The sequence below is a fragment of the Amphiprion ocellaris genome, chromosome 17 (assembly GCF_022539595.1).
Source record: "Amphiprion ocellaris isolate individual 3 ecotype Okinawa chromosome 17, ASM2253959v1, whole genome shotgun sequence".
Lineage (NCBI taxonomy): Eukaryota > Metazoa > Chordata > Actinopteri > Pomacentridae > Amphiprion > Amphiprion ocellaris.
Genome location: NC_072782.1, coordinates 8,803,788 through 8,823,573, shown reverse-complemented (window position 1 = coordinate 8,823,573; position 19,786 = coordinate 8,803,788). Strand labels below are relative to the sequence as shown.

Sequence of the window (19,786 nt, the reverse complement as noted above, 5' to 3'; positions counted from 1 at the left end):
CCCGAGAATTATGAACTGTGTCTTTTCTAATGGTTGCCAAGAAATGCAGTCAACAGGGAGAAATGTTTCTGGGTTTTTTTTTCGTTGTTGAATGGATGTTGGTGACTTTTCCTGTGTCTGTACCAGCTTGTATGTGCACTAATCTGTCACTCACATCAGGGTATAAACATTATTATTTGTTTAGTGTCATGTCGATCTCCGACCTTGGACAGGGATGTCTTGTTTGGGTCAGTGCCTTTAAATGAGGAGATACTTAAAGAGGATAATCACATGCGATACTGCAGATAATGACCTGCCCAAAGCATGTCCTGGAACTAATTCCTCCGTCGATCTAACAATGATGGAAAACAATGTGTAGCGGGCCTAATGGCGACTCAAAACCAGCTTTAAAGTTTATTGCAGGATGGTACTTCATTTATCTAGTTAATTAAAAGCTGAGTTTTGAAACCGAGGTAAACATCCATGGCCTAGAGGTTTAAATAAAATGTGAGAATAGAAATTGTGCAGCATAATTAACTGAAATTAAACAGCTTTAGTGGTTAGAAGCAGTTTGACGTCTTAGAGTTCAGTTTTAAAAGTTTAATTTAGTTTAAATATTCATCTGCCTTTTCTAAATTGCAATATTGTGGCCTCGATAGTGAGGAGCTGTGTGTATAATTTTGCGCAAAGTACACAGTCAACTTCTTTCTCTAAACCAGCGCGTAGCTGCGGCCTCTGGGTGTCAGTCCAATGTGTAACAGTGTGACTGTGTTGCTGTGTGTCAGGTCTGTGACCGGGAAGGCTGAGCCCGCCATGCCCGGCAGGCTCTACGTCCACCCGGACTCTCCGGCCACCGGGGCGCACTGGATGAGGCAGCTGGTGTCCTTCCAGAAACTGAAACTGACCAACAACCACCTGGACCCGTTCGGACACGTAGGTGCCTAGGCCCATCATATATACTATCTAAACACACGGCTGTGAGTGTGTGTGTGTGTGTGTGTGTGTGTGTGTGTGTGTGTGTGTGTGTGTGTGTGTGTGTGTGTGTGTGTGTGTGTGTGTGTGTGTGTGTGTGTGTGTGTGTGTGTGTGTGTGTGTGTGTGTGTGTGTGTGTGTGTGTGTGTGGGTGTGTGTGTGTGTGTGTGTGAATGCTGCAGAAAACTGGTGTTACACTGATCCCAGAATGCGGGGGGATTTATTCAGTCTTGGTGTGCTGCTCAGTGGCGCTTAAGCAGAGTTGGACGCGGTTTTAGTCCAAGCTGTCCCCTGTGACTCATCTGTAGGTCACTTTATCAAACTGTCAAACGTGAGTTTTCAAAACTGAGCCTTGACTGATGACTGTTTTCTTCGTTTTCATTTTAAAACCTGTTATAGATTTGTGTAACAATAAGTCACAGAGCAGAATTTATAACGAAAAAAATTACAATGATATTATTATTATTATTATTATTATTATTATTATTATTATTATTATTATTATTATTATTATTATTATTATTATTATTATTTAGAGATTTTTTTAGAAGTCTATTTCATTGTAAGTCTCACTATTGAGACTCTTTGGCCACACTAATTTTAATTGGTCAAAACTTTTTTTTTCTGGGGGTTAATTTTTTTAAGACAAAAGAAGGAAAAAGAAAAAGGGAAAAACATACAGCTGCCTCCTCCCACTTGCTTGTAAAAACACTGTTTTCCATATAGGCCCCTTTAAGACTGGATCTGTTAGATTCACTTTAAAACTGAACAAACTTTCAGTCACTCCTTCAGCAGGCCTCACGAACCTCATGAAGTCACAGTTGTGCTTTAAAGTTCTGTTCATATCCTTTAACATAAAAATAGTGTAGTGTGTGCTGTGCTGAAATACTAGTAAAATTCCATAAACTATTTTGGTTCTTTCTTTTTCTTTTTTTTTGCTACATTCTTGTTTTGATCTTGTGCTTTCATATTTTTGTCTGCAAGTGTTTTTTTTTATTTTTTGAGATACTATTTAATATCCTTGTGAGAGTTTCTGTGAAGTTAAGTGTGCTGCTTGTTGCAAAGGGGGAAACTATATGGCAAAATGTTTTCATTTTAATTAAAGTATTTAATTGACTCTTAGAAATTAAAAGAAAATATCATACATATTGCTTTTTACTGTCAGGCAATTGTAATTATTAATATGCCCATGTCAGCGAATCTTAAAAAGCAACCATTTATTCTGGTACTCAGCTCTCCATTGAAGCCATGTTAAATAAAAAGGGTGATTTAAAGAGTCAGAATATTGGATTAGCTGCAAAAACAATAACAAAAAAATAAAACGTTCAGAATGCCCTTTTGAATAACAAGAAACTGTAAGGAGACCCTGTCCAATATATAGTTTTGTCCAGGAGAAATACATGACAAAGTGAACTTGTATTCAGAGGCTGTGGCTTAAATGTGTCATTTTCTGCTTAGAATCCTTCCTGGTCCTTCAACTTTCACACTGAACTCGGTGAATAGAGAAATGTTCTGATGAGTCTCTGTGATGTTCAGGGAGAACTTCAATTTTACAGCAGAAAGTATTTCAGTTTACTCTATTATTTAAAAGTGGAACATCTAACATGTTTGTTCTACAATTGTCCTCCTGGAACCTCTTTGGTGCTTTTTGTAGCCCAGGTTTATTATAGCACCCCCTAGGTGCATTATGGTTGGAGACCTCCTGGAAGTGAGCTTGTATAAGTAGAAGGGAGCAGTTGGGCACTTTTTAGCAAAAAGGAAAAAGGCAGTTGCAGCACCAGCACCACCCTCACCCCTCCTCACCCCTCCTCACCAGTGAGGGACTGCATGGTACCCATTTCCGAGCTTTAATTCCTCATTATTCTACACTCAGTAACTGGCCCCGGGCTTTTGTGATTCCTGTTTTACCCCAAAACAGAAAAACATAAACATCACTTACTTCATCAACAAATGGGCCTGGTGGCGGCAGGTTTTCATATAATTCCCAGTTGATGGCCACACTGAGGTTTAATTAGATGTCTTGTTGTAGAAACGGAATAGTCACACAATTAGCTTTCCTCGCTAACAGGCCCAGCCATCTGGTTTTAGGGAAAATAGTTCAGTTGCATGAAAAACAGAGACTGAATTAAGTCAAAAATCTTAAATGCATCCAGGGAAAGTTTATTAGAGGTTCAAATCTGGAGCTAGGGATCAGAAAAATAGAGTGTTTTCTGTAAATATGTTATTAAGAAGAAGAAATGTAACTTATAAAACTTAGTCCTTTGTCATATTAATTAATACTGAATGGACTCCAATCAATTCCACATTGATTTCATATTAACATTATTCAACAGTGACTGACCAGGAGCTATATATTACTCTGCGACCACTTTTCCAGTTTGACAGTAGATTTCTTTCGCGTTTTCACAGCTACCCAAACAAAAATGCATATGCACAATGTTTCTCCTACTACCCATCCACATGGCACCTATAGGGATTGTTGACTTGCCAAAGCCCAGCTGGCAAAATGAAACCGGACCTCGGTCGGAATGTGAACAGCATTGTAAAGTTTTGGGTTAAAGTGCGTTTTTGATTGGTTGCAGTGGTTCCTGGCTCACCCTCTTTCGTGCTCAGAGACAGCACCAGGGGATTCATAAATGAAACGCTGGTGGCTGGCCAGAAAATATACTCCATCAGCTTGTTGGTCCAGCTGTTTGAAATAACTTGTAGATGATTTATAATTACTAGCAGCGAGACATGAGACCAAAACATATTGCTGATGTAGATTAGACCAATTCAGGACGGGCCTGAAGCAGAGGTAGAAATGTCTGCTAAATTAGATCCACGTCAGTGGACTGAGCAGCGCTGAGCAGCTCACCACCGGCTCAGGACTCTTGTAAAGGAGTCCAACAGGAAACAGGGAGAGATTCAGCTTCATGTGTTTGTACACAGTTAACTGGGTAGCTTTGTTTTTATAATTCAAATTAATCATATCACATCAGGCTTCAGTACAACTATGCATCTAAAAACTAACTTCAAAGTGGCATTATCATAGCAATGAATAACATAACTTTGTTCTCTTTTTTAAACCGAAATTTAGAAGTAGTAAAAGTGAGTTGACATGGGCAACAGAATACTTAAATTACTTATATAATGGGTTACACACAGACAATTAATCATAGTCAGTTCTTTCTATTATTTTGCACTTATCATATGGTAATCTCATGGTCAAGGTCTATTTAACTTCATAGTTCATTTCATTGCCACCTGCATTGTAGTTCATTAAAATGTAGCTAGTTAATGTGTTTTATATACGGTTTTAAATTGAGAGTGGTATTTTCCATAGTAAACATCCCTGTGTTCATAATAATCTTACTATTGTTATGCAAAGTAACTTAGTACATATGCTAATCTGAGCTTTGTGCATTTTATTCCACTTTATGCTGCAAGTTTTTACTTGCATAAGCAACTTATGTGTTAAGTCACTTAAATCATCAATTAAACTACCAACAGAAAAAAGCTTGTTTAAATTAACTTCACCTTGAGCATCTGCAACATTAAATGTAGCTTATTCAATGCATCAGTTATGATGATACATTAGTTTTGTATGTACCTCATATAATAATACATCACAGTGAGTATTTTTCTTCTAATACCGACACTTTTACTGCAATAAAACTTTAAATACAGCACTACCTATGCATTTACACTGTAATATGTTCTTGTTTCATACTGACATCCAGTATAAAAACTAAAAAGTACTGCAAGACACGTCATCTTTGGTTTCATTGTTACAGAATCCAGAATCCAAATTGGTGTTATTACATAAATACAGTGAGTTTTTGTCTTAGGTTTTATACCAGGCTGCAGTTTTTTTTGCTTTGATCTCTCTCAGCTCCTAGAATATTCCTCAGTGTTATTCATCTCCCTCCTCCAGTTTGCTCCTGCACTCGTCTCCCAGTCTTCCCACACATGTTTGGGCCGGGAGGGTGGAGTGTGAGGATCGCACTGTTTATATTTGACTGGCAGTGTGCGATGAGCAATAGATGGTGGTGTACAAAGCCTGCTAATCCCGAGGCTCGGGGAAACTCTCTGATGTGGTGGAACTTGAAAGCAAAGGGCAGCAGCGTGAGACCCAAAGTGATCCCTCACTATCATTAAATACTATCATCCAGAGCGGCTGGTGGAGGAGGGGGGGAAGCAGAGATACAGGGAACCAGAGAGGGCAGTGACTGGGCCACGGAGACGAGGCGTGTGCTGGGCTCCCAGTGGGTGGTCTGCAGCTATGTACCCCTACCACAACAACCCCCCTACTAGCACACATACTGGACTTTGGGAACCCGCAGTTAGTGGACCGTACTATTTTCCAGGGTGAAATGTTCATTAAGATACATCCTGCACCTTCTAATATGTCTTGGTGGGGAGACATTTTTAGCTTCTAAAACCATGCAGGGTGATAAATGACATGTCTGCACTGATTGATTTGTTGTTGTGGTTTGTCCCAGTCTTTGGATTTTGCTCTGCAGACCAACAAATAAGCCAGTAATGAATGAATGAATGCATGAGAAAATGTTTAACCCACTTTTTCTGTGCACTGTGTTCACAAAGTTTTGAGACAGACAATTCAAAGACAAAAAAGAAAAGAATACTGTTTGTTTTTTCATCTGAAGATTGATGTAACTTTCCAATACAGGAACAAAATAATGCAAATATGAAAATTCTTACATTTATTGGAAAAAAGGAAAGGGATACTCAACAGATCTTGACTGATATTTTCAGAAAAGGGGTCAATAACCTACATAAAAAAATCACTTGCATCTAGAATGTGCATGGCAGGCAGTTTAAATACATTTATACCTAAAAATATAAGAAAATTCTAGCATTTATTGGAAAAAAGAAGGGATACTCAACAGATCTTGACTTATCTTTTCTGCAAGGGGTCAGTACCTTACAAAAAAACCATTTGCATCTAGAATGTGCATTGCAGGCAACTTAAATACATTTCTTCCCATTAATGTAAGTATGAAAATTCTTACATTTATTGGAAAAAAGGAAGGGATACTCAACAAATCTTGACTTATATTTTCTACAAGGGGTCAATAACTTACAAAAAAAAAATCATTGGCGTCTAGAATGTATATGGCAGGCAGCTGAAATACATTTCTACCCATGCATTTGCTTTTGCAAAAACCTATTGCACCATGAAATTAGATCAAGTTCTGCTGGAAATCAGTAATAAAGGACTATTGTATTATCTCTGTGGGCCTCTATGGTTCACTCGGCTCTGAGAAAAGACTCGGGGTCGTGTAATACCGCAGGATGCCCCCACAGGTGCTGGAGGTGAGGGCAGCCCCTTGTCTCCTCTCATGCTGGCAGTGAAAGGCAGGTACAAAAACAATCCTTGAGATAACGGATAGGAGTAATGCCTCTGGGACAGGAAGGTGGGGGTAGGTGGGTGGGTGCACCAAGAAAGCAAGTCATGAGTGGGACAAAAAAATCAAAAAGCCCTATTTTTAAATCTTTAAATGTAAATGGATGTGATGAAAATAAAGAGCTCTTAGGTTTGCTCAAGGCTGATGCTCATGACTCCCTGATCCATCAAAGCAACTAGACTTAAGATCCACGGATGAGAGGGCCTCAAAAGAGAAGTTCAAGGCTCAAGTTCAGCTGTGTGGACTGCGTCCTGCTGTCGCCAAGCGAGCCCCTGCTACTAGTCATCACTTAGCTCAAACTGGGTTAGTCGGGTTAGAGAGAGGACATGATTACATCAGCCTATCACTGCATCTTCTCTGTGTGGTTGCTGCCATGGAAACCGCACTATAATAACTCTGAACTAATCCTCTGCTCAGAAACAATAAGAAATTTTACATCAAAAAGCTTTAACTAGTCAGATGTTCATTTCATTTAAGCGAGAATATGAGCAGGCCTTCAATAAAAAAACAAATAAGAATGCACATGGCCCTGTTATGTTTAAAATCTTTATAAAAGCAATAAAACTTTCATTACATTTTGCTGTGCAATAAAAGTTTTACCTTATGGTCGAACAAGTAATTTCCCCCCAAAAAAGTATAGCTCAGCTTAATTTGATCTTTTGAGGTTCTGTGAGATGAATAGATTTTATAAACTGAACTCCAACAAATGCCAAGTCTTTTTATTCCTCCAGTGAGTGAATTAATTAAAAAAAATATTATGCCAGTGAAGTTTCTGAAGTTTCTGTATTTGGTTTTGTCTTCCAGAAGTCTGTCAACATTGTGCACACCCCTGTCTTGTCTAGAAATGTAACTCTAAATGTAAATGGATCTGATGAAAATAAAGAGAAGCTACAAATAAATGTAACTTTTACATTTATTTTTAGCAAAAGATAAACCTGAAATATGTTGCAAAAATGGTCAGCATTCTGAGGCAAGACTGGCATGATATTTATTTGCACCAGCATGTCTAAAAAATATGTAAATCGTAAGTAATAATTGTAACTTAAAAAAACCCCTGAAACTTCAAATGTATAGTAATGGTTTGTAATGTTTAAGTGAATTTAGGGATATTTGTTGAATATTTTTTGCATTTTATTTTCAAATTGCTCCAAACTTCTCCAAGACTTTGTTAAAGCAACTTCACCTTGTAAAGGTTTTATCAGTTTTATTTTTTTGCATTTATTTATTTATTTCTGTATTTATTTATTTGGCTTTGCTGTAATGTTACGTATCTGTAAGGTATTTGACGCTCCCTGTTCTTTATTCTAGATCATCCTAAACTCGATGCACAAGTACCAGCCGAGGATCCACATAGTGAAAGCGGATGAAAACAACGGTTTCGGCTCCAAAAACACGGCCTTCTGCACTCACGTCTTCCCGGAGACAGCCTTCATTGCGGTCACTTCCTATCAGAACCATAAGGTAAAATCTTTGGGCCACTTTTCTGTTTTGTTTGGGTTTTTTTTATTGCCATTTGTGACACAGTGAATAGGCAAGTCGAAAATTCACGGCGCATTTTATGAGGTGGTTTAATTTTTACAGTGTTTCAAACGAGGAAAAGAAGTAGAACCATATAGACTGTTGCGCTTTCAAAAAAAAATGCCAGTGCAATTGCAGAATTACGGAAAGGTATATATTCTATTTGAAGTCATCTAATAAAAGAAAGAGTGTATAATTTCACTCATGAAAAGCTGCAGCTGAATTCTGCCAGTTTTGTGCGCAGCTCTGTGCGGCAAAGTGAGATTGAAGGAGAGAAAATGAAAGGCGCGCTGCTCTGTGAGCTTCGAGTAAAGTCTTGTCACTGTCAGCTGAAAATCGCTGCTATCACGTTGAGCCACTGACAGACGAGGGAAAAGCTTCAGATAGCCTCCCCGACTAGACGACGTCTGACCTCAAGCGACTTTTTCCGAGTTACAGGCTCGCAGCGCTTTGTAGAGTGAGACAAGCTGCAGATAAACCGGATAAACCTCCGGCATGACTTTTCCTAGTGCCTCAGAAATCTACTTTATAAAACCAAGAAATGCATAGTAATAATAATAATAATAATAATAATAATAATAATAATAATAATAATAATAATAATAATAATAATAATAATAATAATAATAATAATAATAATAATAATAATAACAATAACAATAAAATGCTTATGTAACCAAGCTTGATTTGCGAAATTTTGCCAATTATTTAATTGTGTGGTTTATTTTAAATCCACTTTAATGCAGTTTTGCCAATATTCATTCTGTTGTCTATAATTAGCTAGCCCATATTTTTATATCGACTTTTTTTATATGTGCTTCATTTATGAAAATTGACCTGTGCGTAAGTGCGTAATTTGGATAAATGCGCATTACGCACAATAAAACTGCAGGTTACAAACCGTCCTGCGTTTGTTTAGAGGATTTAATTCAGTTTACCTCGAAAAGCGGAAAAAATCACCCGTGCTTTTATACAAATTGCTATGTGTTTCAGTTTAATAGCAGGATTTTTCGTTATAATTGAATGTAGTCAGTTTAAGACGCAACTTTGGTTATGTTAATGAATGGTAAATTAAAATGCTTACGTTGCCATCGCTAATTTCGATGTTCAAAAACCGAAAAGTTCCCTGTTCTTCACAAATTAACAATGTAGAAAACTGCAGCTTCATAACGTTTAATTAGAGTTAAACGAATCTGTGTTTTCTCGAGGCTGTACAGCCTCTCAGTTGTTTACAACTTCAGCTGGATTTGAATGTTTAGACTTGGAGAAAGATGCAGGAATAAAACTCAGTATTTACTCAGTCCAAATTTCTGGGAAGGAAAAAAAAATCTTGGGAATACACATATCTGTAAACAGCGTCTGTTTAACATCATTTATCCATGCAGGCCTATATGTTTTTAGTTTGGGGAATATGGGAGAAAAGGGGCGAAAGCTCATAACGTCCCCGCAGCCAATCCGAAGTCTCCGCGCTTCTGGGAACAGGAAGCACAAATGACCAACATTCTGTAGAAACCATTCATTATTTTCAAACATGTTACTGGGGTCTGAGATCGTAACCTCGGGCTAATTATTGGGGCTTTCCAGACCTGCAGAAAAACAAGCATTTCTGATTTCCAGGCGCTTTTCCACAACTGTCTAATCAAACAGTCTGACATCTGCCAAAGCAATATGTGCTGCAGGCATGTGTCCAATTCACCTGTTAGACTCTCAGCTAATGAAAATGCTCGAAGTCTCTGGTTTCTAGTCTTTTCCTGCCGTGGCTGCAATTAAAACATTTTTCCAAACTGCTTTCTGAATGTTTTCTTGCGAATTTTGGAAAGATGAATGCAGGCCAGCGACTCTATAGTTTAAGTAATATTTAATAAATCTTATTTTAAGTTCTTTGCTACTTTTTTTCCCCTAAAATACCCAGAAGTATCTGGAAATATGTTTCTGTAGGCCTCAGCTGTTTTAATGAATACAGTTTGGACACACAGGCTAGTAAAGCTATAGTCTTTGAAGTTTAGAATAAATTTTGCCCAATTGTTGCCCCATATTAAAATTCTCTACTGGCATTATTCCCATCCTCATAGCCAAATCAAGAACTTGCATGTATTTAGCAAAAATAAATAAATAAATAAAAATCTCTGCATATTTTCTCATTGGAGGTGGTAATTATTTGTCTAGCTGTGTTTTGGGAACACCTGCGGAGGTTAAAATGGGTGCGATAGACTCTGGACCTTTTTAGTCCAAACTTTTAAAAATGATGAAACAATATATAAATGATCTGCCAGGCGGCGTGTATTAACAAGAAGCGAGCAAAGTGTCACATGAGAGATTTTACAAGGTTTGGGGAAAGTGTCAGCCAGCGTGCAGACAAACCTCCAGTCTTGTCAGAAAGCTGGAAGCACACAAGAGCTGCCAACTAATTACCTGCCAGAAACCGCGGCTCATGAGAGGGATATCCCTGGATTGTGTTTAACCTCTTTGGGATTAACTTACTGTTTTGGGGTGGTTCTCAAAAGAAACTCTGCACATGCTTTGTTTTGTATCGACAAAGATGAAAACATAAAGTCATAAGTCAGAGCATTATCATCTGTCATGTGCGCGCCAACTATCTGCTAAGCCAGACATCATCTAATGTAACATTATAAATTACACAATGAAAAATATGACTTATTGAGACATGCTTTTATTGAACTGTTGAACTGAAACTCTCTAAAAGCATCTTAAGTTTCTGGAAATATGATCTGTGACTTCACTCTCTTGTGCAAGCAGTTAGACATGTCTGAAAAAATTTAAATCCTCAGTTCAACAAAAAGATGTTGTAATATTGTCATCGTATGAGCTTCAATTTGCTGAAAATCTGTCTTGTAAGAGAGTCTAGCACATATTGAAAAGCTTCATTTAAAAAGCTGATATTTATGGATTAAATATTGATGCATGCATGTTGATTTTGCTTTGGATGAAACAGTACAGCTATTTTTTTTCTGCACAATGCATTTGACTAAAGTCAAGCGTGTTTGCTTTTCAGATAACCCAACTGAAGATTGAGAACAACCCATTTGCAAAAGGTTTCCGTGGAAGCGACGATATGGAGCTGCACCGGATGTCCAGAATGCAAAGGTAGCCGCAGGAAAACAGCTTCTAAAATAACCTTCATAATCATTTTGGAGCATGTTGTTCATAATGTATGTCTTTAATCGATCATGAGCTCTAATGTACGGAAATAATGACTCATGCTGAATGATGTCAAATGAGCAGATAAATGTTACCTCAATTAGGCAGGGATTACTGACATCCTGGTCACACTGTCACTTAACAAGCTCCACTTTAATCCTTCAATCGCCCAGTCATGAGTGTGTTATTTTCAGTGAGTGTTATTTTCAGTGATGTAAGTGTAGTTCTTGACCGCCAGCCAGTTTTCATGCTGAAGACTTTTATGGCTGATCTGGCAGAACCTCTGAAACATGACTGAAACATCTCTCTTCCACAGAGCTTTTTCTACCAGGATGTTCCAAATGCTTATATGTCTGCTGCATATGTGCGTGTTTGTGTGTGTGTGTGTGTGTGTACATGCATTTGTGTTGAACTGGTGATATGGCTCGGTCAGGCAGCCAAGGCAGTACACGACCACATTGCTCTCCCTCTCCCTCTATTATTCAGTCCAGATGAGGGATTGAGCATGAGTCCGTACTGCGTGGAAAACACTTTTTCAAAGGAGAAAATCTGGTTTTGAAACACCCCCCCTCCTCCTGCTCCCCACCCGCCCTCCTTGGGCAGCCACTACAGACACTGTGTGTATTCAAATGAAGAAATCCCAAATCAGTCAAAACTGGGAAAAGCTGTTTGGCTTTTTCCACAAGGTGTTAAAATCTTGCATCCTTCCCGTAACCCTCATTCGGAGCCACAGAATGGAGTTCTTTGTGATCAAGCATTTCAGATTTAATGACATGATTTATGCTGCAGCGAAAAAATCCTGGACCTGTCAATAGATTTCTGCACTTTCAAGTAGTTTTTAAAAATTGCACGCTTGATTGTAGCAGACACACATTAAGTTACTCTAAGTAGGTGCGTGCCACAAGATAATACGACATTTTGAGTGCAATGCATTTCAGCTATCAAAACTTGCAAATGTATAGAAGCTGGTGAGAGTCCAAACCACGCTATCAATCTTGCATGCCTTTGTCCGATCCTGCCGAGCACAGAAAGCAAGGCGCGTCTGCTCTTGGTTACACTTTTAAGGGGAGAGCTTATTGCAAAACCAGGTCACTTTTTCAACTGTAGCTATCCCTGAAATCGAAGAAGCCAAAGTAGCAAAATGATGTATTGATGGGTCCTCTGGATTAATAGGGGTGAAATACATGCTGGCTTTTTCAACAGGAGGGTTTTCCCAAGAGGAGGGTTTCTCTGTGTGTCCTAAGTGGGAGTGAATCACTGTTGACTGTCTCTGAGAACAGATACTATTAAAATAGATGTCTTCTGTTGATAGCAATTTCTAGTACTGCATATACTGTGATATTTTGCTACAGATAATTGCTAACTGATTTTGTCTGTGTGTGCACATAGCACCAAGGAGTATCCAGTAGTGCCTCGCAGCACAGTGCGACAGAGGGTTGGCTCCAGCCAGAGTCCGTTCAGCGGGGAAGTCCAGGGAATGGCCACGCCAACCACCCTGGCCTCCCAGTACTCCCAGTGTGAGAACGGCGTCACAAGCACCTCACAGGACATGCTGCCCCAGTCGGGCTCCTACCCGCTGCCACATGAGCACGGCCAAGAGTACCACTGCATCAAGAGGAAAGGTGGGAGACTCAGCAGTGATAGAAACTCTAAAATCCAACAGTGTTGCTTTTATTAAGATTTTATACAAATCTTATTCTATGTAGATTTTATTTAATATGAGAGACTCTGATGCATCAAGAAGATGATAGGTTGAGTCTTCCAGCACTTACTGTCCATATCCTTCACTGTTAACTACCTTTGCAAGCCGATGCTTTCAGTTAACTGTAAAAATAAATTGTATCTGCATGTACTGTGATTGGAACTTTTATAATTAACTTGATTTACATACTGTATATGTACATACCTACAGGTTATTTTTTAATTTTGATTAGGAACACTCACATAATTACAGATTTGTTATGTTTTGCAAATGGTACACCTAAATCTGTCTGTATTTTATTAAAGGACACTATGTTCTTTGCAAGTCAGCTACAATAACAAAAAGTGCCACAAAATCAGCAAATTCAAAGTACATGTGACATTTGCATAAAATGAAACATGACATTGCAAGCAAAGGAATACTCAGTACTTGAATACAAGTTGTCTGACATGTGAAATAGGTTACATTTCATATTTTTTATGGTATTCAATAAACTATTAGTGTATAAGAGTGGAATATGTAAGTGATTCTAGGTGGTAAGTAACAAATGCTACATTATTAACATGATTCCGCAACATTTACTTTCTTGTATTTAACATCATTGCACGATAACCATTGAGTAACACGGATCACCTCTAATTCTACCTGCAGTGGAGGACGACTGTCACTCCAGTGAACACAGCTATAAGAAAGCCTATCTGGAGAGCTCATCCAGTGAGGAGGACCATTACTACCGGCCTGTTGGCTATGCCCAGGGCCTCAGCCTCGCCAGTGGGCCCTACCGCAGCGAGTCCAGCCAGCGGCAGGCCTGTATGTACGCCAGCGCTTCCCAAGGCACCGAGCCCGTTCCCAGTTTGGAGGACATCAGCTGCAACACTTGGGCCAGCGTCTCGCCCTACGGTAGTTGTTCCGTCACCACCATGCAGCCAATGGAGCGGCTGCCCTACCAGCACTTCTCCGCTCACTTCACCTCAGGGTCTCTGGTGTCCAGACTGGGAGGAGTGGGAGGTCACGCCTCTCCACAGCTGGGCGACGGCCATCACGCGGCCATGTACCAGAGCTCCATGGCCCACCAGACTCTGGGCCGCCAGTGCAGTCCCGGGGCTGGGATCCAGTCGCCAACAGCCGGCCTGCAGGGAAACGAGTACCTCTATACGCACGGCATACCACGTACACTATCACCACACCAGTACCACTCTGTACATAGTGTTAGCATCATGCCGGAGTGGAGCGAGAACAGCTAAAAGAGCTCCACACTCAATGTATACAAATATTAAAAGGAAAAAATAAACAGAAAAGGACCAAATAAAGGCACAGTTTAGATGAATTTATATTTATATTTTTTGAGGATGTGTTGCTGTTCATCTTAATGGAAACAGTGGACGTTCATAGGACGGTGTCGACTAGGACAGGAGGCATCTTATCACTTAACTTGATGTGACAGTATCTGCACTTATAAGCAAATAGCATAAACATGAATAAAGAGGAGCTGGACCAGAACATACACAGAGACTGCCAAGTGCAGAGAACACTGACGCTGAACAGAAGAACAGAAATGCTTCAGATGCTTGGCCAGCAGTCTCCAGGTCCACTGTGTTCTCGTGCAGTGGTGTGGGTTTTTTTGATGTCAGTGCTTCAAGTGAGACCAGTAAATATATTTTCAGCTTTTTCTAACAAGTACAAAATTCCTGTTTTGTATTCATGTCCCGAATATGTGGAAAAAAAGAAAAAATGAAAAAAAAAGGACGTTTGTCTTCTGTCACATTAGCCCAAGTTCTCATTTTCTTTTAAGCTTTTGTAGTTAAGAAGTTATTTTGTAAAATTGCTTTTAAAAATGAATAAGCAGATGTTATCTTTTGTTGTGGCTCTTTGGTGCTTGTTCTTAAAGCTGTCAGAGGGAGGATTTTGATTCCTGTTGCATGAGTACATTTATGTGCACTTCAAAAATTGAATATGAATTCCATTATTATAAACATTGTCAGTAAAAGTCTGAAACAGGACAGGTCTTCAATTAAGTTTATTTCCAGGCAGATGCCGTCTTAGTAAAGTGATAGCAGTGTTACAGTCCAGCATGAAAGAAGTGCAGCAATGTCAAGACCTTAAAGAGTATCAATCGCAAGATTTTTAAACTGAACCACGTTTGCCTTGGTAATGATCCAAGATTTAAACAGTTATCATTAAGTTTGTAGGGAGCATTTAACTCCAGTGCAGCCAAGTCAAGCTGTGATAATATTACTCATACCCAGAAAGCCTAATAAAACCTTTCTGTCCTGTGCCATAACACTCACACTGAAATTTGACCTGACACATCCAGGTCTCCTACCTGTTCCCAGGTGTAATCATACAGCATTAACAGTAAATAAAGTGTCATCAGCAAAATATTATTGATGTGTGGCACATATGCTGCAGCAGAATCCAGTCAAGTGAAGCTCACAATAATATATCAACACTGATAAAAACAACAGAAACAAATTGACTACCAGACCCTAAAGCTCTATCCACTAATTAGTATTTTTATATTAGCAATGAGTAGTCAACATAAGAGAGAATTAGACCTTAAGTCATCACCACATGTATGTAAACGTTTCTCTGTATCTGTGTGATGTATAATGGGTTGTTAACACATTGACGAAATGTGAGGCAGGATGTGAGTTTGCCACCTTGTTGTGCTGTCCCCATGTGGCCAAAAACGTATGAATGCAGTTTTAAATGTTGTAATTGTTCTGTCAAGGCTGTATAAAGACCTGCGAATGAAGACAAAAACATAGTCTCCAGTAAAGAAGCCCTGAAATTCAGATCAGAATGTCAACCTTGGGGGTAAACTTTGTCCTAAAATGACAGAATTAAAATCACAGTTAAAGCCATAGTTTTAATTTAGAGCATTGGTAGAACTGGTGTTAGTTATGATCCATATTGCACTTATTACTGACAGTCAGAAAAACAATGTGTCCATATAGCCCTTGGTCTCAGTGTTCCAGTCACTTTAAAGCTGAATTACACTAAAGTCAGAGATTCTATAAAAGGGGAACTATTCCACATAGACCAGCAGATACCGTCATTTAAACATTTTAAAGAAAAACTGAAGAAACTGGGGTCACGTGTTTGAAATGTTCACCCTTCTGCCTGATATTTAAAGAGGAATAGTGCTTCGTCATGTTGCCAAAACCTTGCCGTAGTCCACTTATAACAGTGAAAAAAAAGTTATATATTATAATCCAAATGTTTTTCTTTTTCAATAATAGAACATAACACATTCTTCACATACTTGAAAAGAGCCTAAAGGATACAGATATTTGGGTCATCATTTAGAGGGGGAGTTGCTGTGCCTTTGGATCATTTTCATCCGCGTTATTTTGATATGTAGAGATTAACTACAGCACGGCAGTATTTCATGTAATATCAAATAGCATGACAGAGATTTTTTGCATCTGAAACAACATTATTGTTTTCCCTCTTCCTGACATAAAAGCCCAGCGTTGTGTAAGTTGTGATTGTTTGTTTGATGCAGTTTCATGTTGTACCCCGTGAATGTGTGTGCTCTCAGATGTCTTGTATTAATCCTCAAAATGGCACTTCTCTGACAATCAGACATGTAAAGTAGCAGGTGGACAACACATAGAATGCAAATTTAAAAACAAAATTTACTTGATACACATTATGAAGTCGGTTTCACCGTACAAATGAGTGTATGTTTAGGGACATGTGGACAAAGGCTAACTTTTAAATGCTTGTAGTCGATAGAATGTTGTCAATAGTATTTATTTTTCAACTATGTCAATCAGCTTGCTCCTGCATGTGTCAAAGATAGATGGTCCAGTTTCTTCTCTTTTTTTTATAGCCTGCTTTTTATGATTGTATAGGATTTTCTAATCATACTTATTTAGACAACAGGAGATTACTATACAGCGGTCAAAAAGATAAAATAAAATTTAAAAAAAAAAAAAACATGAAAACGTGGATAACTCTGTAAATAAACATGTACATAACAGAATACCTGCAATAAATTTTAAAAATCAAAGCATCTTTCTGGATTGTGATCCAATTATTTCAGGTTTTGTTTCCAGATATATTTGTGCAAGTACAAGGTAAACTTTTGACACAACTTATATTTTAAAGAAATGTATCTTTATTATGGTATGAAGCAAATTGTCTTAATCTGTTTAAATGTAAGCACAGACTAGCACATAATGAGTTAAAATCTAAGAATTACAATAAACAAATATAACCTATGATATTTTGACAGTTGCTATATAAACATGATGTAGTGATTTTCATTTTCTATAGTTCTGTATTATATTTTCAAATATGTAAATCAGGGTAATTGTTCCTACACATGTAGTGCTGGGTTTGGTAGTGTAATACTGTACATAAAAAAATATACATGTCATCAAAAATCTACAGGTGGAATTTTTCACAATTTCTAAGTATTTCCATGTCCTGCTTCAATGCTGCTTAAATGGCATTAAGTACCAAGTGTAGGTAAGGCTGATGGAAATGGCATTAGTTTAGGTTAAATCAGAAAACAGAGTATTAGGATCTTTTTTTCCCTCATAGAGGAAAAATCATATGATCGCCAAAGTTGATTGTAATACATCTTCAGCAGAAAAACAAATGCATGAAATACACTTCATGGCAATATTTCCAATAGCTGCTGTTGAAAAAATGTCCTTGAAGTCACAGTTTTAAACATCAAAGTGACAAAGGAAAAGTTACTGAAGTCACTGGGATAAATCATCAGAGAACTGTGAACTTCTGCACCAAATGGTCGACAAATTTATAAGATCTGCTTGTGATGCCACAGAAAATGTGTCAGGAGATTGCCATAGTCATTAAGATTAAGCATCATTTATGAAAATTCGTCCAATGTCAATGTCAGGGTACCACTAGAACAAAAGTCAGAGGGATTCATCCTCTGGGACCATGAATATCCGATAAAAATCTTACCTTTAGCTATGTAGATTTTTCAGTCAGAGATGGACTAAAGGCCCACATTACACCACAGAACTGCATTTTTAAACTAAAGAGCCAATCGGAAACAGTGAACACAGAATTAAACCACTTAGAGCAACAAAGACAAGTTTTTATTATGTGTCTGTGCTATTATAACAGCATGTGACCCACAAACATAATCACTGTATACAAATTCAGAACAGACATTCCAGAAAACAGCAGTGTGTGTACATTTCATACCAAAGGTCATGATCCTAATTGGGGGGAAAAAAAGACTTTTGGGGAAGAAAAGAGAAAGTAGTCATTTCAGACAACTTAGAGGTGAAAATGGGCTGAATTAACCCGTAACATAAAGGAATGGGTAATTATTGTTAGCTGAATAGCACCTCACAAATACACACAAGATCCCCTTTGGCATCTGAGCTTGATATTCTACTACATCATTAGACATATAAGAGTTTCTCTAGTTTAAAGAGCAATATGAGGGAGTTGGAGGGACTGACAATCATGTCCTGTCTTAGGACTTTACTTTTTCAGTATCTTTTGCTTTATTTTGAGACTTCAGTTTCATTTTAACTCTTTGGTTAAGGTAGCTTTAAATTTGTTTGGTTAACTTAACACCAAAACTTTTTGGTTAGGTTCATTTTAGGTCATTGTCTGAAAAGAAGCAGCAGCGAAGAAGCCATCAGAGAAAACGTGGCTGCTGTTTCATGGTGTCTATTTGTTAAGTTCAGGGAACTTCACTGATCTATTAAGCCACCCTGTGCATGGACAAATGACACTAAAGCATACCCAGAGCGTACTGTCATAAAACAAAGTAATGTCATGCCAAAGGGTCCTGATGAAGCTACTGAACGTGACCAAAGTTAGCGTGTGAGACCAGGCTCAATCTCAGTCTCTCGCCAATTCTCTGTGGAAGATGGCCAAAGTTTTGTTTGTTTCTTCTCCTATTTTAAGGTCTTTTTAGCAGTTGACTAATGACTAGTTTTGTTTACAGCTTCTTCTCCTCTGTTGTCATGTGAAACATAGCCGGACAACACTACACAGCCTAGTTTATTAACTCTTCAATCACTTTTTTAAAAACTCTTTCACATTTTAAAAGTTTGCTTCAAATTTGCTTGTCGGTCATATGGAAATATGGAAACTGACCTGTTAAGAGTGGGAAACTACACTTTTATCATTTTCACTATCACATGGAGTTTGATGACCTAATTATTTTCAGTGTAGCTCTGCCTACCTTCAGCCTGTGACAGCTTGTCCAGGGCCTTTAATCTTTACCATTTGTATCTGTAGAAAACACTGCAGAACATGAGTAAACATCAATTAAATTGAGGTGTTGGATACAACAAATTACACTCTATTGTTTCCACCATTCCTTAATCCATCAGATAATCCAAGGGATTAAATGTCTGCAGACAACCTTCTTACCTTGTACTACTCGAGAGCTACGACCCCCAATAAATATTCTGCACAGCATGTGTGTGTTTTAATCCTAATGTTGGAGCAATACACAGTAAATCATACCGTGCTACAGCTGGACTGAAGTGAGGCTTTAAATTGCTGCATTTCTGGAGTCAACCCAAGTAGAGATGCTGATACTTCTGAGCGCTGATAGTTCACTGTGATGTTGTGACATTGCTAAATGTAGTCAATCAAAAAGTTCTATTAATTTCAACACCACAAAGAAAAAAAGTAAATCAGGTTATACAGCTAATTTGCTCATTAAGAAAATAGTCAGATTTCTTTTTGAGATGTCAAGAATTACAGGAATGGTGTTTAGGGAATGTCCAAAGTTGTTTTTTTTAAATGATTTTACTTGCGATCTGTATTAGTATCTATTGATATAAAAAATAAAAAATAAAAAACCCTTTAATTTCCCTCGGGATTAATAAAGTATCTATCTATCTATCATTCTTGAAAGCAAAGGAGGAGCTACCAGTTTGGGTTCATGAGACAGACACCATCTCTACTTTTAACAACTTTTAAAAAGTAAAACTTGTATTTTATCAAGCTTATAGTTTGTGCTGGCTGAGGTGACCCTGAATCATCCTTTGGTTATGCTGCTTTTGGCCTAGGCCAAGATTATCTTTGCATT

At 38.2% G+C, this 19,786-nt stretch overlaps 1 protein-coding gene across 3 annotated transcripts in view; it reads left to right on the top strand.

Annotated features, from left to right (window-relative positions):
* The window catches only part of tbx5a (T-box transcription factor 5a), a 29,223-nt gene extending 12,459 nt beyond the window's left edge, over positions 1-16,764 (top strand). For all 3 annotated transcript variants that reach the window (XM_023284828.3, XM_055004115.1, XM_023284831.3), the window contains 5 exons: positions 765-912; positions 7,671-7,823; positions 10,894-10,985; positions 12,429-12,661; positions 13,393-16,764. In XM_023284828.3, coding sequence (XP_023140596.1) covers positions 765-912; positions 7,671-7,823; positions 10,894-10,985; positions 12,429-12,661; positions 13,393-13,985 — 1,219 coding nt within the window. In that variant the 3' untranslated portion in view covers positions 13,986-16,764. The remainder of the gene's footprint in view (positions 1-764; positions 913-7,670; positions 7,824-10,893; positions 10,986-12,428; positions 12,662-13,392) is intronic.
* Positions 16,765-19,786: the final 3,022 nt, after the last annotated feature.